The 16,258-nt window shown below is 41.1% G+C and overlaps 2 protein-coding genes across 4 annotated transcripts; one reads left to right on the top strand and one right to left on the bottom strand.

Moving 5' to 3' along the window:
* Window positions 1-8: 8 nt before the first annotated feature.
* dcun1d3 (defective in cullin neddylation 1 domain containing 3) lies at window positions 9-10,177 on the bottom strand. Of its 3 annotated transcripts, XM_069155870.1 has the most exons (6): window positions 10,081-10,177; window positions 8,576-8,642; window positions 7,904-7,918; window positions 7,407-7,457; window positions 6,711-7,265; window positions 9-2,029 (listed from the first exon to the last, which is right to left on the bottom strand). In XM_069155870.1, exons 5-6 carry the CDS (start codon window positions 7,151-7,153, stop codon window positions 1,486-1,488), a joined length of 987 nt encoding a protein of 328 aa, XP_069011971.1. In that variant the 5' UTR covers window positions 7,154-7,265; window positions 7,407-7,457; window positions 7,904-7,918; window positions 8,576-8,642; window positions 10,081-10,177; the 3' UTR covers window positions 9-1,485. The 3 variants fall into 3 exon arrangements, with proteins under 3 accessions (XP_069011971.1, XP_069011970.1, XP_069011972.1); XM_069155869.1 differs by lacking the exon at window positions 7,904-7,918; XM_069155871.1 differs by lacking the exons at window positions 7,407-7,457; window positions 7,904-7,918.
* A 696-nt stretch (window positions 10,178-10,873) lies between these two features.
* Window positions 10,874-14,732, top strand: lyrm1 (LYR motif containing 1). The gene is made up of 5 exons (XM_069155336.1): window positions 10,874-10,935; window positions 11,990-12,165; window positions 12,257-12,317; window positions 14,075-14,106; window positions 14,200-14,732. The coding sequence occupies exons 2-5, from the start codon at window positions 12,007-12,009 to the stop codon at window positions 14,311-14,313; spliced, it is 366 nt and encodes a 121-aa protein (XP_069011437.1). The 5' UTR covers window positions 10,874-10,935; window positions 11,990-12,006; the 3' UTR covers window positions 14,314-14,732.
* The last annotated feature ends 1,526 nt before the right edge of the window (window positions 14,733-16,258 follow it).

Below are 16,258 nucleotides of genomic sequence, written 5' to 3' on the forward strand. Positions count from 1 at the left end.
TCTCCTGGTCAAAAATTCAACACTGTTTTTTATTTAATATAAATCAATACATTTTATATATATATATATACATACACATATATATATATATATATATAAAAAAAAAAAAAAGGACAAAGGGGAGGGGGGGGGGGGCTGAAAGAAAACCATTGTAGATGTAAACCAAACAGATCCGGTCATGGCCACCCTTTTACACTGAATCCCTGTCAGACTCTTGATTAGCCAGCATTTCGAAATAACTCTCACTCACTCAACCCAAAACTCCCTCGGTGACTCTCCAATCTACAGTTTGGAAAAGGTTTCAAATGGAAATAATGTGGTCGACATCAATCTCTCTGCAAAGCGTTCCCAAGTATAGCAAATTAGCATGCCATTGGTATTTGTGCAATTCATTACAACCATTACCAGCAGCAGTCAGCATTTATTTGTGAAGTGCGCACACATATCTTTTTTTTTTTTCATAAAGCAGTTCAAGGATGTGAAGACTCAAACTCCAGAAAAGGTAAACAACATAAGTTTTATGTGGCGCAGGTTTAGGCATCTTCTGTCAGAAATGACTTTTGTCAGGTTTCCTAAAATGAGATCAATGACGCAGCTTAGATAAAAAAAAAAAAGCCAACATCGTTGTGTCGTATATACTTTAACTGCTCCTTGAAAATAGGTGGACATCAAAACGGTAGATGCTAGAGGTCAAAAGGGAGCACAGCAGCTGCTTAAGCAAGCCAAGCTGCTCACCGCACTAGTAGCACTCCAAAACACTAAACACAAAATAAGTTGGGGAGGCTGGGTGGGTCCGTTACCATGGAAACCGACCTGGATTTAAAATGAATATCGGAACGTTGATAAATCAAGTACAGAAATTGAATTGTATTATTATTTTTTAAATAAAATGCCCTTGTGACAGAACTGTAATCTGTTACTGTTCGCCGTGTAATTGCAGGCCAACAGTGGTGAAGGCAATACAAGTGCAACCAGTTCATCCTCACTGCACTGCAAGATAAAAAAAAACAAAAAAAAAAACATACAATCTAACTACATTAGCCCAATCGAGAGAATTTCACTGACCCTGACGCTTGTCGTAAATATTGTGTTTGGTTGTAAGAAATTATTTTTTAGACAGGCTGCCTGAATTTCCCTTCTTCTTCTTTTTTTATTTCCTGTTGTCACACTTTTACTGCTCTGCCGGGTTATGGTAGTTAGGTCTACATTAAAATGGACCACGTGTCCTAAATTATTAAAAACACATATGGGAGGAGAAAAAAGTAAAACAATAACTTAAATAGAAGTGCTTAAAACACAACAATTCTTAAGAGCCCTTTAAAAAAAAAAAAAAGGTTGCAAAGCAGACTTCCCACCCCAACAGAAAAGGAGAGCCAAATGAACAGCTGTAATGGTAATACTAATATTCATCCAACGATTCACAGATGTACAGTTCACTTATAGGTCAGACCCTTCGCTCCCTTACAAGTATTTCTTGTTTTCTGGTCAGTGGCCCCCCCACGTCTGTGAGCCGCGGCTTCCCTCTGTTTCAAGTCTGTCTGTGGTGGGAGAACACTCTGTCTCAGTACACCTCCCCTCCTCCTCCTTTGCCATCCGTGCCTGTTCCACCTCTTTTTTCCTGCGCTCCAACTCCCACTCTACGAAGGTGTCAAAGAGGCTGGGCCAGGCCTCGTCCTCGCTGTAGTTGCTCAGGTCAGGCCCGATCGCCTGGGTAAAGTTAAGGAACATGTTCCACGTGTCCCTTGAGATTCCCCGGATACTTGAGGGGTTCTCCCCCAGGAAGTCCAGCCAGTGCTCCAGGATCGTGGGCATGTCCTGTGTGAAAACCAGACGCCACAGGGCGATGGCGATTTCGCGCTGCAGCGAGCGTTGGCCCTCCTCGGCATCCAGGCCGAACTGGAAGGTGAAGCGGTACAGGTCCTTGAAGCTCTCCTCACCCTGGGCCTCCAGCAGCATGCAGGGGAAGCGTGAATAGATACCCTCCAGGCTATCTGCCTGGATGGCCTTGCAACCCTCAACAAACTCTTTCCTGATGACACAAAGAAAACAAGACCAGATATCAGAACAGCTTTGGACAATTTCACTCACGACGAGGCCACAAAGAAAATAGTTTGGTTCTCAACAAAGCTATGTGAGCAGAACCAGATCAAACTTGCAGCTTAATTTGGAAAAAGGTGCGATAAAACACCGAAAAGACATCCAATGTAAAGAAGGGGCAGTGTGTAACACTTCAAACATCACTGACAAAAGTTTCAGTTTAAAGAGTACATTAGAAACATGAATTCTTTCAGTGCAACTTTGACAAATGTTATTTTCACAACAGTGTTGAGGGCCCCGACCCAGGCAGATACAACAGTGTAGGCTTTTCAAAGTCAAATGTAATATAAAGAGCTTCAGTAAGCATCGGCTGACAATGAAACATGTTGGTTACTAGAGTTTGTTATTGTCCAAAGCCTCTGGATAGAAAAGTGCTGAGTTAAAAAAAAAATCAGAGAGGGAGCAGCGACAGGTGATCCAACCAGCAGGCAGCCCTATTCATGTCCGACACTAACTGCAGAGAGGGAGTACAGAGCAGGATCCACGTCCTGTGTGCCTCCAACCTGACAGTGGATAACTGTCTGTGTGTGTGTGTGCCAGGATCAGTTTTACACCTTAGGAGTAAGGGCATTTTTGGGAGGACAACTGATGGATCCTCACGACCTGACACACCTTCAAACCAGTGTTTGAGTTTCAAGATGTAGTTTTAGGGATAAGGCTAGAATCAGGTGTAGGGTAATGGCTGGGGTTAGACACTTAGTTGTTAAGGTTAGGATAAAGGGCTGGAGAAAGTGAGTGTCCTCAATAAGATACAATTACATATTCAGATTTTGCATTCCTTTTTAAATTTTAAAGCAGGTAGAGGTGCTATATGAATACTGTGAAAATACCAAAATGCTCAGTTCATGGAGAAATTCACACAACCTGTGTTCAACAACTGTGCTGTTTGGACTTATACATGTTTGTGATGTCACAAACTCATGTCTGCCTTCAGCGGGGCCCACTGTCCATTCAATCCATCATGAAGCTTTCAAGGTACAAGACCAAACAAAAACTACGGTTGGCTTGAGCATACGTCACTCAGACAAGAGTCAGACAATCAGAAGAGCGGGTCATTTATATCAATCCACCATTGAGACACGGAAACAAAGCTTGTTCTTGATAAAGCTTCTATTTAAAACCATAAAAATATCGTCTTATGGAGATCGAGTCTGCAAATAAAACCCAGAAAAGTGGAACTATGGGACCTTTAAGGATGGATGAATGAATGGACCACTGCAACGTGAAAGATTGAGAGGCAAACAGAAAAGGGAGGGGATGTTGGTGTTATCTTATAAAGTAAACAGTATCACATAGTAGCAGACAGTAAGCTAGTTATAAGTGGTGCACTATATTGTGATTTAACAATATCGGTTGCTTGAAAAGTTAGCATATAAGGACAAATGTTCAAATTATGACAAATTGTATAGGCATTTGGAATAAATAAATGATCCACTTCTAGAATTAGTTACCGAATAGTGGGTGACATTTATTACAGCTATAATACTCTCTCAATGATTCCTCTGTATTTATAAAGAACCTTTGGCCTTTACTTTTCCAATCATGTCCAAATATTTAATTCTTTCATTGGTTATTGGTCATGAGGAGATGTGTCAACAGTCTGTGTTTAGAATATGTAGGGGCTTGCCCTGACATGACTTGAGGATATTAGAGACAATTTTACTTTCGAAACAAGTTTGTCAGCTAGTACGTAGTAGTACAGCGAGTCTCACAGTGCTCGTGTAGAACCCTACGCTAAGAACGGTGCACTGCCTCTCTCAATAACCAGCATCAGAGCCGGGAAAACATCTGTGCCTTCATATCATCATATCGTCATTAAAGGTGCCTGCTAAAAGAAGATCCAATTGCAGCTAGTGGCAGGAAAAGGGGGCTAACTTTCTCTCTCATCACTCATTCATAATGTCAACACAGCTGATGTCCTAGTACAGCAGACAGTATAGTAATAATATTATGATACATTTGTCTGGAGGACATCCTGGTTGTTTTGCGAGGCTCGCAGTAGTTGCAGCAGGAGTTTGGAGATGCAGGGTTTTGTCACACCACTCAGCTCACTCGTCGGGTTTGGCAGATGAAAATGGGCGTGCAAATGAGTTGCTTTATATTAACGAGCAGAGTCACCTGTGCTCATTAACCAATGATTGCTGATAGAAAAATAAAACTAGGCTTTTCATTTGAAATCGATACAGGAAGTCGCAGTATTCGGACGAATAGCGCTGGCAGCACGCTGTTGCAGTTCAGCCAAAAACAATCAGTGTTTGTGTCTTCAATCGTTAATAGTCTGATCGCCAATCAATACAAGCCTACCCGGTATATTACACAAGGTCAATCACAGTTCTCAGCCCAGAGCACTAGAGGTGTGGTACACCTGCAAAATGTTACTAAAATAAGATGGGGTTTTTTTTAGACTGCAAATACTCCACTCAGACTGTGCTTGAAAAGCCATCTCAGGAAGGTTTCAGGTGCTCTCATACAGTAAGTGGCTGCCGCCACCACTGCCTCCATTGTTTTAAATATAAATGCAGCAGCAGCATGGAGCGGGAAGGTGGCTGACACACTCGACGATGCTTCTGCTCTGTATCGCTGCTGTTGAACTTCACGATGGTTCAACTTGCCTCTGTGGCAATCATTGAAAGAAGTGGGAAGAGGTACAGAAGGAGATTGTACGGGTTCTGAGTTACCTGAATGGCACATCACTTCACAAAGATAGAACACACTCTTCAATGAAAAGAAATAGTATTGGAGAAACATCAACTTCCAAATCTGATTATCCAATCTGGGATGTCGGTGATAGTATTTTCAAAAGTGTCTACGTAGGCTAACCTTATCATATTACTAACCATTTCACCTATTTTAAGCTACAACCCACTCTTTTGAGCTGTGTGCTGACATTATATTATGTGGACAGCAGCAGCTGATCAGAGGCAGCCAGGAACCGCCACAGCTTTGCTGCAGTGACGACAGGCGGCCGCTGTTTTAAAGCAGTTTTAATGTTTTATGTAGCGAGATGAGAAGTTTCAGGGGCTAGTGTGCATGGAGTGATAAAATGCAGTAAACAGATCGGACATAAATCAGACTGTATGGAACCAAATAACCAAAAACACTCTGATTGTCCTCATTCCTGGAGAATCTCTCCAAGTTTGTCATATGAAGTCATCGTGTTGGCAGTGTTACACAGAGAAGAGGCACCGGTTTGATGATGCAGGATTTCTTTAGATACCTTCACTAAATAAATCCAACCTTACTTGATATTCGATGGTTTTTTTTACCTTTATGGATTATACCAAAAATTACAAAGCAGATAGGAAACATGGGGAGAGAAACAGGTATGACATGCAACAAAGGAATCTGACCCGGGACATAGTGGTGTGCCATATCATATCATTCACAATAATATCGACCCAATTTCTAATATATAAAAATAAATCATGTCCTGATAGTGCCAATATTTTGACTGTTTGTAGCAATGTAACGATTTAACATACATTACTGGTGCAGTCATAAGCAACAGGGAAGTGGGAAAATCCCAACCTCAGAGTGGGAAAATACACCTAAAATACCAGGAAAGAGTTTTAAAACGTAGGTTTGACATTACTTAACATGATGTGGTAAAAGGAAGAGATACTTGCCACTTCCTGGTTCATTCAGGTCATATTAACTTGAGCAGGGTATTGTGACGTTAAATGATACTTTGCAATTGCTTTCACAAATTTGTCTTCGTCCTGAAGGTAGTTTTTGTGTTTCCAGCCTTCTGGCTTGCTGTTCACCGTTACTGCAACTGACAGGAGTCCTGCCAGTAGATTAGAAAGCATTTAAGTTGCTGCTTCTTTGCTTTGCTGACGTTACTTTGTTGCACCTGACATACAAAGTTGAACACATGCAACTATCTGTTCTGTCATGTAAATGCTCTCAACTGGGAAGTAGGAGGTTCCCAAACGGGAACTTTCCCACCTCCCAGCTGCCTGAACGCAGCACACGTGTGTAACAGCGACAACAAGCATGACTAAAAGCTGCTCCATGTTGGAGGAGTTAGCTCCATGGCTGTATGGAACTGTTTTGGTTCAAAATATCAGATACACAAACAAAACACAGTAATATGTTCATTATTTCTAAATATTTGAAGATAAACTCTTGTCTTTATGCTGACATGTAAAACTATAACACTTATTTTTTGCAACTGTATGTTTTTAAAATGAATAATAAGATATTTTAAGTAGTTTGTCCTATTGGTATTGTAGAAATGCCCCAAAATATTGTAATATTACTTTAGAGCCATGTTGCCCACCGCTCCCAGGACCTTGATGCTCTAATGGTATGTGTGTAACCACCAGAACACACAGACAAACAGGAAATGTAAAGTGACATGTTTTGCACATCTGAATAATAGAAGTCTTTGCTTGAGTGTTCGCAGATACAGGAAAATCATATATCGTTAGGTAATTAAATCAGGACAGGCAGTAATGGAACTATGTTTTTAGGTCACCTGGGATGAGGATAAATCTGCGTCTGTACCATGTTAACTAGAGACAATTACTGTACAGCAGTCATGCTAGTTTATCCTGATCAACCAACAGCATAGAAAGCAACATGCCCCATTCCCCAAATCTCCACCTTACCTTGTAAACTTGCACATGGTGGCTGCTTGAAACTTCCACGCCAGAACAAGCACACGAAACTCTGCTGGGTCCACGCACAGATCATTGCAAAACCTCTCCATGCCCTCCTCCAAGATGGCATCTTCCTGCTCATCCTTGTAGTCGCAGAACAGCTCCGCAATGCGCAGCATCGACAGCCCATCCCCATCCAGACACTCGTCCTTGCGTGGGTCCCCCATCAACGCAGGAATGACAGGCGTCTCCATGGTCACCTCTAAGGCTTTGGTCCCATTCGACAGCTCACTGGTGGCTTTGCTACACGGGACGCTAGGCTCCTCTTTGTGGCCCCCACCGCCACCAGCGCTTCCACCTTTCTTGTGGGACTTGGAGCCGCTCTCCTTGTCTCCACTCTTACTGCCGAGTGAGGACGTCGGATTCTTACACTTGGTGACACACTGGCCCATGTCTTCCTCCCTGGTCCCTCGTCTGTCTGTCCTCCTCGCCCTTCAGTCCCCGTCCGAACCCCCTACACGCCTCTGCTCTGGCCTGGCGAGACGTCTCAACATACCCTCAGGCCTGAGGTGAAGAACAGTTAAAAGATGTTCACTATCACAAAGTGGACCTCTAAAGTGAATCAGTATATTTCACAACAAAAAGGCCAAAATGTGGGAAGTAGTGGGAAGGCTTCTGAACACTAATGATTAAGAAGTTAACTACCTGTGCCAAATCTGCCACGATCCAGGTCCTCAATTAGCAGACTTAAAAACCCTAACAAGTAAAGACCAGATTAAAAAACAGTCTGCGTGCATACATACTGTACAACACTTACATAGTGCAAATCACCATAGAAACCTTGACAAAAAAAAGATTACAAAAATGCTCTTCGTGGTAACCTCAGAAACTTGCTGAGGTGAACCTGTTTTTCTTTGTGTTGAGACAGAAAATCTGCATAAAGTTAATATGGCTTCTATAAGGTCTTCCTTTGCATCATCGAAGGTTCAGCCAAAGGCAATTTAAATATGGCAACATATCTTCGTACCTTCACCGTTTGTTTGTTTTATCTAGTAATGCTCCTGTGTGCCGTCTCTTCATACACGGCTGGTGTACAATTCTATGTTTATCTTTGGTTATTACAAGGTGTGAAAACAAAGCATTAGAAAAATCCTAATTTGATAAAGGAAGTTACACAAAGTTTTACAACAGACAGTACGTACAGTAACACTTCCTCACTGAATCCCGGCAGTGATGGCAGCAGATCAAAAAAAAAAAATCATCAGTTTGCAAAATAACAACCACAGACAAAAGCAATGGGGCCACTATGGTTGTCCATAAAAACGACAGCGTCTTTACTATGACATTTCACAGCAATGTTTGTGTTTATTTACATGGACATTAGCAACTAGGGATAGAAAATGATTCCCAACATTTAGTATCAAAAAGGTGTTATTTGTAGGTTTTGTAATGGCTTTAAAGAGTGCATGTGTATGGAACAGATGAGGGGACTCATGTCTCATTGGACATCTCTGTAGTCACACTCCAATAAAGTTGTGTGATGTCTGATAAGTTTAAGTTTTCAAATCTTCTCAAGAAACACCAGCTTGATAACTAAGATTGTGACTGGCAAGTAAGACTAACCATAAAAACCTAATGTGCAAAAGGCGGATATTAACATCAGATTCTGACCTAATTGCATGCGAGCTGGAGTTCAGAGTGATCAAACTAAAGCAAGATGTCTAAACGCATTGTCTCCCTTTTACCTACCTACTTACTAAAAATAACCTGGTTTCAAGTGCTCATGTTAATGCATCCTGCTTTGACGCCTGCATGGACAAAATGTACGAGATGACGGTGCGTCTATCACAGCAGCTGATTAGGATGTTACTTACAAACAGTCCTTCAGATGGCATTGTCTTTCTTTTCTGCTCCATCATTGTGACCTTGACATCCGCAATGCTGAAAAGACACATTATCTTGTCATCATAAGCAGAAAGTGATAGCACATCATCCCCAAACCTGCAGGACTATTTAGGTCAACATGCTATGAATATGAAATTTGAGCACAACAAAACTGTTTGCCACAATGCAGGGTTATTCAATGACTGATTTATAACTACGAAAAAGTTGATTTACAACAATTTTACTGAACACATATGGTGCACTGTGGACTTGAGAGGGCCTTGTGCATCCATAACATCGGGAGTGAAATGAGGAACACCTCACAGGGCACGGATTCGCCTCGTCCTGAATCATAACTCCTGGACTCTGCTGTAAAATCCCACAACGTCGGGTTACTTCCGGGGTTCTCCCCGAGTTTCTGGAGGGTTTGTTGCTGTGGTAGCACAGGGGGTGGGCGGGCAGTTATTTAGACAAAACACTATGAATTTTCAGCTTATGGCAGGAAACATCCTCACTTTTGAAACCGACCACTACTTTGCGTTGTGATCCATAACCATAGGGCTGGGCATTATATTTTTTATTCAAATTTGAGATATCATCCTAGACATCTAGTCTCATATCCGTTTTATTATTTGCCTTTTGTCCACTTAGTCATCACATCCACAATACTGATAAGTAGTTATAAAAAAAATGTCAGTCATTCACGATGCTCGGTGTTGTGATCACGGATCATGTAGAGCCACGATACTTGGTATTTATTATACATGAATAAAGAAAATGTATATTCAGCATCGGAGCGAAAGGACCTGGGCATGGCACTGGGCATGTACAGGCAGATCTCTCAGGTCAGCTGTGGCTGACTCCACCTCACTGACATCAGAGGGACGTCTGAAGGCCTTCATGTTCAATCTGATTTATTTATTTTTTTAATATAAAATACAAACTGAGCCGGCAGGATAGTTGAACCAACACTACGTAACCTGTCCGGCCATTAGTTTGGCTAAATTGTTAGCTCGTCCTTAAACTGTCCCGAGATGAAAGTTGAGCTCGAAAACAAACAGAACAACATCATCAACCCTGTTGTCAGGTCGGAGTTTTGATGCCCGACCTTCAACTAAAGTCGGGAGAAACTATATTTTAACAAGTTTGTTGGGAAGCGGCGGAGCAGAGCTGAACTTAGCGCGTCCAACCCACTCAAACGTCACGTAAACAAAGTTCTGATAATCACTGACAACCGGCACGTTTACAGCTTATTTACACACAAATCTAGACGCGGCTCGTTGTCGAGCTGCTGTCGACGCGCAAAACATCACCGTCTCCGGGCCATTTCTTTTTGTTTTTTTACCAGCAAACATCCGACCTGCCTGCCTGCCTGCTTGGCCCTGGCGACGTCGCCGTAGCTCCGCTTTAGCATCAGCTCCGGTTCACTAAAAGTTAGCTGTGGGCTAAAAGGCTAGGTCTGTTTCATTAAACACGTCCACGTGAAGAAACTCACCTTGTTGGAAACCTCCGTCATGTGGGATCGGGACGTACATCCCTTCGGTGGTGACGGCACACAAAAGATAATTGAAATAAGTTGCCTTACAAAAAAAAAAAAAAAAAAAAAAAAAAAAAAAAAAAAAAAAAAATACACAAACTCGTCGCGTTAACTCAGATCGCTAGCTAAACTAGCTGGCAGCTGACAACAACAACAACAACAAAACAAACTTCCAACGTCAAAATGTCAGATTCTGTTCCGCCTTTAGAAAATAAATAAGTCACAAGCTAGCAACCGGAGCTGTCTTTTGAATCCCTTTCCTCTCAGAGGAGAGTTAAAGGAGCAGCTCGGACTGAAGCAGCCAATTTCTTTGTGCTTCCCCCTTTTAGTCACTGAGCGCAGCGACGTGACGGACGTTTCCCTACGTCACTTCCTCCCTGCAGACGAGCAGCCAACAGCTGATCCACCCGTTACAGCGACAACACGTCCTTTCAATAGAGACCATAAAAAAAAAAACAATTAAAAAAAACAATTAAAAAAAAATTAAAAAAATTACTGATGCACGAGATTTGTCGATGACATCTCAGAGGTCTCGAGAGTATACTATTTAATATTAGAAAATGTGTCAAATTATTTAAACGGCTCCCGTGAACAGTGAGTTATATGAAAATGTTTCAAATAATTTCATTAAGCGACACGACTGAAAATTGATGTCCGACTAAAAGTTAGTGGCCCTCGTTTATTTTATGTGTTTTATTCGTTTCTTCACGAGCCAGTAAAAAAAAAAACGGGGGGAAACGTCATCATTAAGCGACATTCTGCTTGTCCGAGTAAGCGACTGCAACCCAGCCTCTCCCTCTGCAGACACAGCTGGTAGGTCAAGTTTTGTAATGTCTAACACGTTTTAGTTTGCGATGACGCAACGGAAAAGTCGTTAATGGGAATGGCGTTCATCTCACTATTAATTTAATCTCCAGTCCTTACTACTACATTTGGCCTTTTAAAAAATGAGGTTCAAGATAGCCGGCTTCATGTTAACAAATTATGCTGTAATATTCAGGTTGGGGAAGCACAATGGAAACAAATACGATCATGGCACCAATTTTAAGACTCCTTTTAATATCTACACATATCAGAAAATACATTTAATACCTTCCAGTCAGTCATGAGTGTTGGTTTTAGCGCCATCTAGCGATAAATGATGGGAACACTCAAAGCCGGGCAAGAAACTCGTTCAAGTGAGCAGCTATCAGACGTTTCTCACGGCAGACATTTTGACTTGTAGAAAAAAAACAAAAACACAGGCGTATTAATGGTAGTTTAACTACTTGCAGGGTTTTTTTTTTTTTGGGGGGGGAGGGGGAATTTGCAGCACTAAAGTACAACAACACCTGATGCACGTGTTGCTGTGCAGCTTTAAGAAGGTTATTAGTTTGTTTTTGTGAAATTAAATCTCCACAAACGTGTTGAAAAACTTGTTGTATCATTTCAGTGTGTCACTGTTTTTATTATTTCTGAGTAAATAATTATTCTGCAGGGTTTAGTCTGGTATATCTTAATGGGAACTTGGAGGTGACAAGAAACAGAGGCTCAACAGCAAATGTTTTCGAGCTGACACATAATTCTTTAATAGTCAGAAACAATTTTGTACTTCTTGTGAAGCCACCAACAAAAAAAAATATATAATGACAATCCTAAGAAGATAGTTTATATTTTCTGTCCTCAAAAGATGCACAGAGCTAAGATTACAGATTTGTGACAGTATTGCTTGTTGTCCTCTGGCCAGTATGGCCGAAGTAATGTGATGTTTAGCTGACTGCTATCAAAATAACAACCAGCTATTTAACACTGAGTTTGTAAGTACGGAACAGAAACAGATAGTAGAGGGTTTGTAATGTCGCAATGCTTAATTTCCTTCATTGTTCAGGCACCCGCTGAGCCCTGATGACGGCCTCCACTCGCAGCACAGTGTTGTCGCTGTACATGCGTGTGTTTCGCGTCGCCCGGACCTGGCAGGCACAGAGCGGTGTTACAAGTGACACGGCGACTGAGAGGACGTACATACTTCAGGAGGCCCACACTCTGTTCAGACGGAACCAGCAGGTGTGAACAACAATATAACAACAGAAATGTATAAGCAGTAGGTCTACGGAGAGGTTGTAAGACTAATCCCTTGTTCTGTGTGTTTTTGTAGCTCACAGATCAAGAATCAATAAAGAGGTGCATAGAGGAATGTGAAGCAAGGATAGAAATAGGTAAGAGCGAATATAACTGTACGAAGCTTAATCCTGTGCAGCTAAAAGTCCACAATAACAGATAAATGCAGCACTATTTTGTGCTTTCCATGTTTCCCATGTATCTGTTAATGTGAGGAAGCTTTTTTCTTGTTCAGCGAAGTCTCTGATAAACATCTGGAGTGGCGTGTCGGGCTAAATCCAATGAAACATCTGACGGGTGCTGACTTTTTAAGTCACGCTTGCGCTCTTCACTCAAGCCATTAATATTTTGATTAGCTGAACGATGCTACTTTCTGGTACTCCTGCAACTCTCAGATTTTTCGCCATTCATAACACAACTGGACAGCCTCGCCAACCAGTGTGATCAAAGTATTTGTCACTGGGCGGCAAGTTCAGCTGAAAGTCTTGAATGTTTCCGCATGAGCAAGCACGACAGATATGATTCACTGAAAGAAACTGTCAAGAACTGTCATGATGAACTGTATTGTCATAAGTTAAGTGAAACACCACCCTGCTGTAAGAACGGGTGTAAATAAGACCAGGAAATCTTGCGTGCTTATTTTTTTTATTTTTTGTCACATTGAAGACGGTCTGTTCTCTACTTTTGCAGAACCCTATTGTGAATGTATCCCTTGAGCAGTTTGGGGTCCTCCCCCAAGAAAAACATTTACGTTTTACAATTAAAGATGTCACTTCATATTTAACCATTATTATTACCACATCTCTGTCAAATGATCCTTAAATTTGGAGAAAAAAAACTTGAGCAGATAATAAAGAAACAACACGCAAAAAACTTAAAGGTGCTGTAAAGTAGAAATGAAAATGAGTTTTAAGTTCATCACACCACAGAAGTATGGGTTGTTAACTACGTGTCGCCTGAAGGCGGCCGGTGCCGGTGCATCTGGAGAATGAACGGCCGGCAGGGCGGTGCTCGGTTCGGCGCCGCGCTGCAGTAGAAGCGGTGTGTCCGTGAACTCCGTCCGTCTCCGGTGGACGTTGGTGAAACAATCCGCCGTGAAATGGTCCTTGCAGAGAAGACTGTTGGTGTTAATCCTAAAGTCTCCGTCAGCGAGGCTCTTCACGAAATCAATCCACCTCTTTTTCCTTTCTTCATCAGTAGGACATTTAAATAGCGATGCAGCGCTGCTTTGGAGGTTCTTGCTTCCAGGAAAGATGCATTTGCGGGTGGAGGGAGACGTCCTGTAGCAGCCAGCTGATGTACAATAACAATCTGGCTACTGCAGGAGTAGAACTGAAGTCCAGTGGGATGACCTCTTATGCAAATTAGATCCAGGCTTTTATAGCGTTTCACCGTGTGAGAGGAGGAGCCATGCAGAAGGTTATATAAACCGTCTGTGCGCTAGCTCGGTGACGTACTGAAGCTACCTTTTAGCCCCGCCTAAAAAAACCTGAGCTGAAGACGGATGAGAAACTGTTCAATGGTCTAACTCCATATTTCCAGTGCGACAAAGTTGTCAAACTTTGCACATGCTTTCAGCAACTCATTTCACACGTATATAATGTATTGAGAAGCAGATCTTGGAATTTGCTTTACAGCATCTTTAAAGATAAAGTCAGCTTGGGAACAACCGCAACCATTAGATATATTCATATAGTTTTGATGCTCTCCACAATGATCTTACGTTCATTCAGCTTATACGTGCCCAAAAGGCCTTGGGTGCTACGCCTGAGCCTTATATAATTGCAGGGAAAAAGAGCTCATGTGGTTTGATATAATGTTGTTACTGACACAATCTTTTTTTTTTTCCTTTCAGGTCTACATTACAGGAACCCATATCCAAGGGCTGTAAGTAATAATCATAAATCCTTCCTGTCTGTGAGGGTTATTGTGTTGTTGAGATATTTTATTCCACTAGTTTCTTTCCGCCTGCTCCTGTAGACGTACCTACCACCGCTGGGCCTGGCAACGCAGAAGGGCAGGAAGCTGCAAGCACAGCAGCGCCTGAGGAAGCAAGCCAAGCCAATTTACTTACAGTCACAAGACGAGACCTGATGCTTGATATTCTTGATCCTTGCCAAGAGTTCAAGTTACCAAGGACAGGAAACTAGAGTGCAGTCACAAGCTGATCTTACAGGAGGAGTTGTTGCAAGCACTCGCTGATGCAAGAACATTCATCATTCAGGAAAAAGCCACTTTTACCGTAAACACGAGTTATAACTAAGTGAACAGTGTCGATTCTGTTCAGCTCAGGAAGGCTGCCACTGTGGAGGGACTTTAAATAAAAGTTGTAAAATGTATTTATTATCGTGTCGAAAAACTACTAAATGTTTATTTGGGTAATAAAGTGTCTTGTTTTATTTTCATGATTTTTATTTATGAACTGTTCGGTATGTGATGTCATGACAAAACCTGTTGACAGAAAATGTTTAATTCTCAACAAAATAAAATCATTTTTGTTATTCCAGAGGTGATGCTTGGCTACATATTTGAGAAACAGTTTGAAGTTCAGACTTGTATAAATTGGTGTCAGTGAACAGGTGGTACAAAAAGGTGAGAAAAGTGACATGTTTCTCAACAGACACTGGTTTCACAAGCAGAAAGTGACGGATCGTTTCACGTTTGGATTGGTTTCCATTCAAGTGACCTTTTTGGTCATGCATAAAATATGAAATAAAGAGCACTGAAATAACTCAGAGATTATTACCTATTGGTTCCAACATTCTGAGCTATTATATGTTATACATGTATATGGGTTCAGGTGCTGTGGGAGTGATGAGTGGTGGGCACATATATGTCACTTAAGACTTTGCGTGTTCACATAATTTTGGACTCATTTCATAATAATAGTAATTAAAAAAAAATGCCAAATGAGCCATAAAAACAACAACTACAAAACTTATAGTTAATCTCTTGAACTAGACTCGTCCCATAGTCTTTATCTAGCAGCCAGCTGTAAGGACGGGTAAAGTTAAATTCTATATTTATCTGAAGCACCTGTTTGCTTTTTTACACCGAGAAAACAACATCACCACAAAGACTGTGGAGCAGCTGCTCTGGAGGTTTCTCATCATCAGATGTAGTTTGTCCCAGAAATGTGAATTGTGGTAGACGTGCTTCAAACTGTAAACAAACGCTCTCAGTTTTTGTAACAGTCAAACAAAGGACGTGACGTATTGTCTGCTCCGAGGAGGCAGCAGAAGGACAGACGAGACATCTACTTGTTTTACTTTTGCCTTTAGAGAAACATGCTACACTTAGATTTCACACCTTCATATTTGTACTTCAACATTTTAGATATATTTGTTTCTTTGTTTTCATCTTTTTCGGAAGAAATTCTCAAGACAAACCACTTTAAGCAATAATACACTACATTTGTGTAAAGACTGAAGACCAGTGTACAAAGATACAAAGATACAGCCCATGTGGCTAACTGCCTCACTGCTCTTTTGGGATTAAAATGAGCAATTATTTATATTCCTAATTTTTATGAAGTTTAAGTTTACTGTTAGACAGAGGAACAGACAGGAATGAGACACATATTTGACACCCTGATATCCTCATATTGTTGAGGCCATTGTCAAGAGGCGAGAAGGATAAGAGTCATAAACTATACAAAAATATCTTTCATATATTCTGTCCATGATTTAAAAGGAAATTGATGAGTAAAGATTTGATCATGTTCTGAAAGGTGAGCATGAGTCATGGATATGATGTTGGATTTTTTTTGTTTTTTATGGGCACCTACTGTAAGAATGCCAAATTGTGCATGATTGTATTTTAAGATATAATTGTAAAAGGTTTTGTTCATAATTGTATGGTGTTTTAAGTTATTTTGAATGGATATCTATTTGTGCATTAAATATATATATATATATATATATATATATATAAAAAAAATCCAAACTAACAACTAAATACTACAGAATGTTTTGGAAGATCAGGTTTGCTTTGATATTTCCATTGTCCGTTCCTCAGTATGTCTACAATAATGACACCG

This window comes from Embiotoca jacksoni, unplaced genomic scaffold, assembly GCF_022577435.1.
Source record: "Embiotoca jacksoni isolate LCO1_2020_lvr unplaced genomic scaffold, fEmbJac1.0.p SCAF_20, whole genome shotgun sequence".
Taxonomy (NCBI): domain Eukaryota; kingdom Metazoa; phylum Chordata; class Actinopteri; family Embiotocidae; genus Embiotoca; species Embiotoca jacksoni.

Excerpts from the sequence above, each read along its gene's own strand:
- lyrm1 (XM_069155336.1), top strand. The coding sequence starts at position 12,007 with ATGACGGCCTCCACTCGCAGCACAGTGTTGTCGCTGTACATGCGTGTG. Across the intron at positions 12,166-12,256 it reads TGTTCAGACGGAACCAGCAG|CTCACAGATCAAGAATCAAT; the intron begins GTGTGAACAACA and ends GTGTTTTTGTAG. Across the intron at positions 14,107-14,199 it reads GGAACCCATATCCAAGGGCT|ACGTACCTACCACCGCTGGG; the intron begins GTAAGTAATAAT and ends CTGCTCCTGTAG.
- dcun1d3 (XM_069155871.1), bottom strand. The coding sequence starts at position 7,153 with ATGGGCCAGTGTGTCACCAAGTGTAAGAATCCGACGTCCTCACTCGGC. Across the intron at positions 2,030-6,710 it reads ACCATGTGCAAGTTTACAAG|GAAAGAGTTTGTTGAGGGTT; the intron begins GTAAGGTGGAGA and ends TTGTGTCATCAG.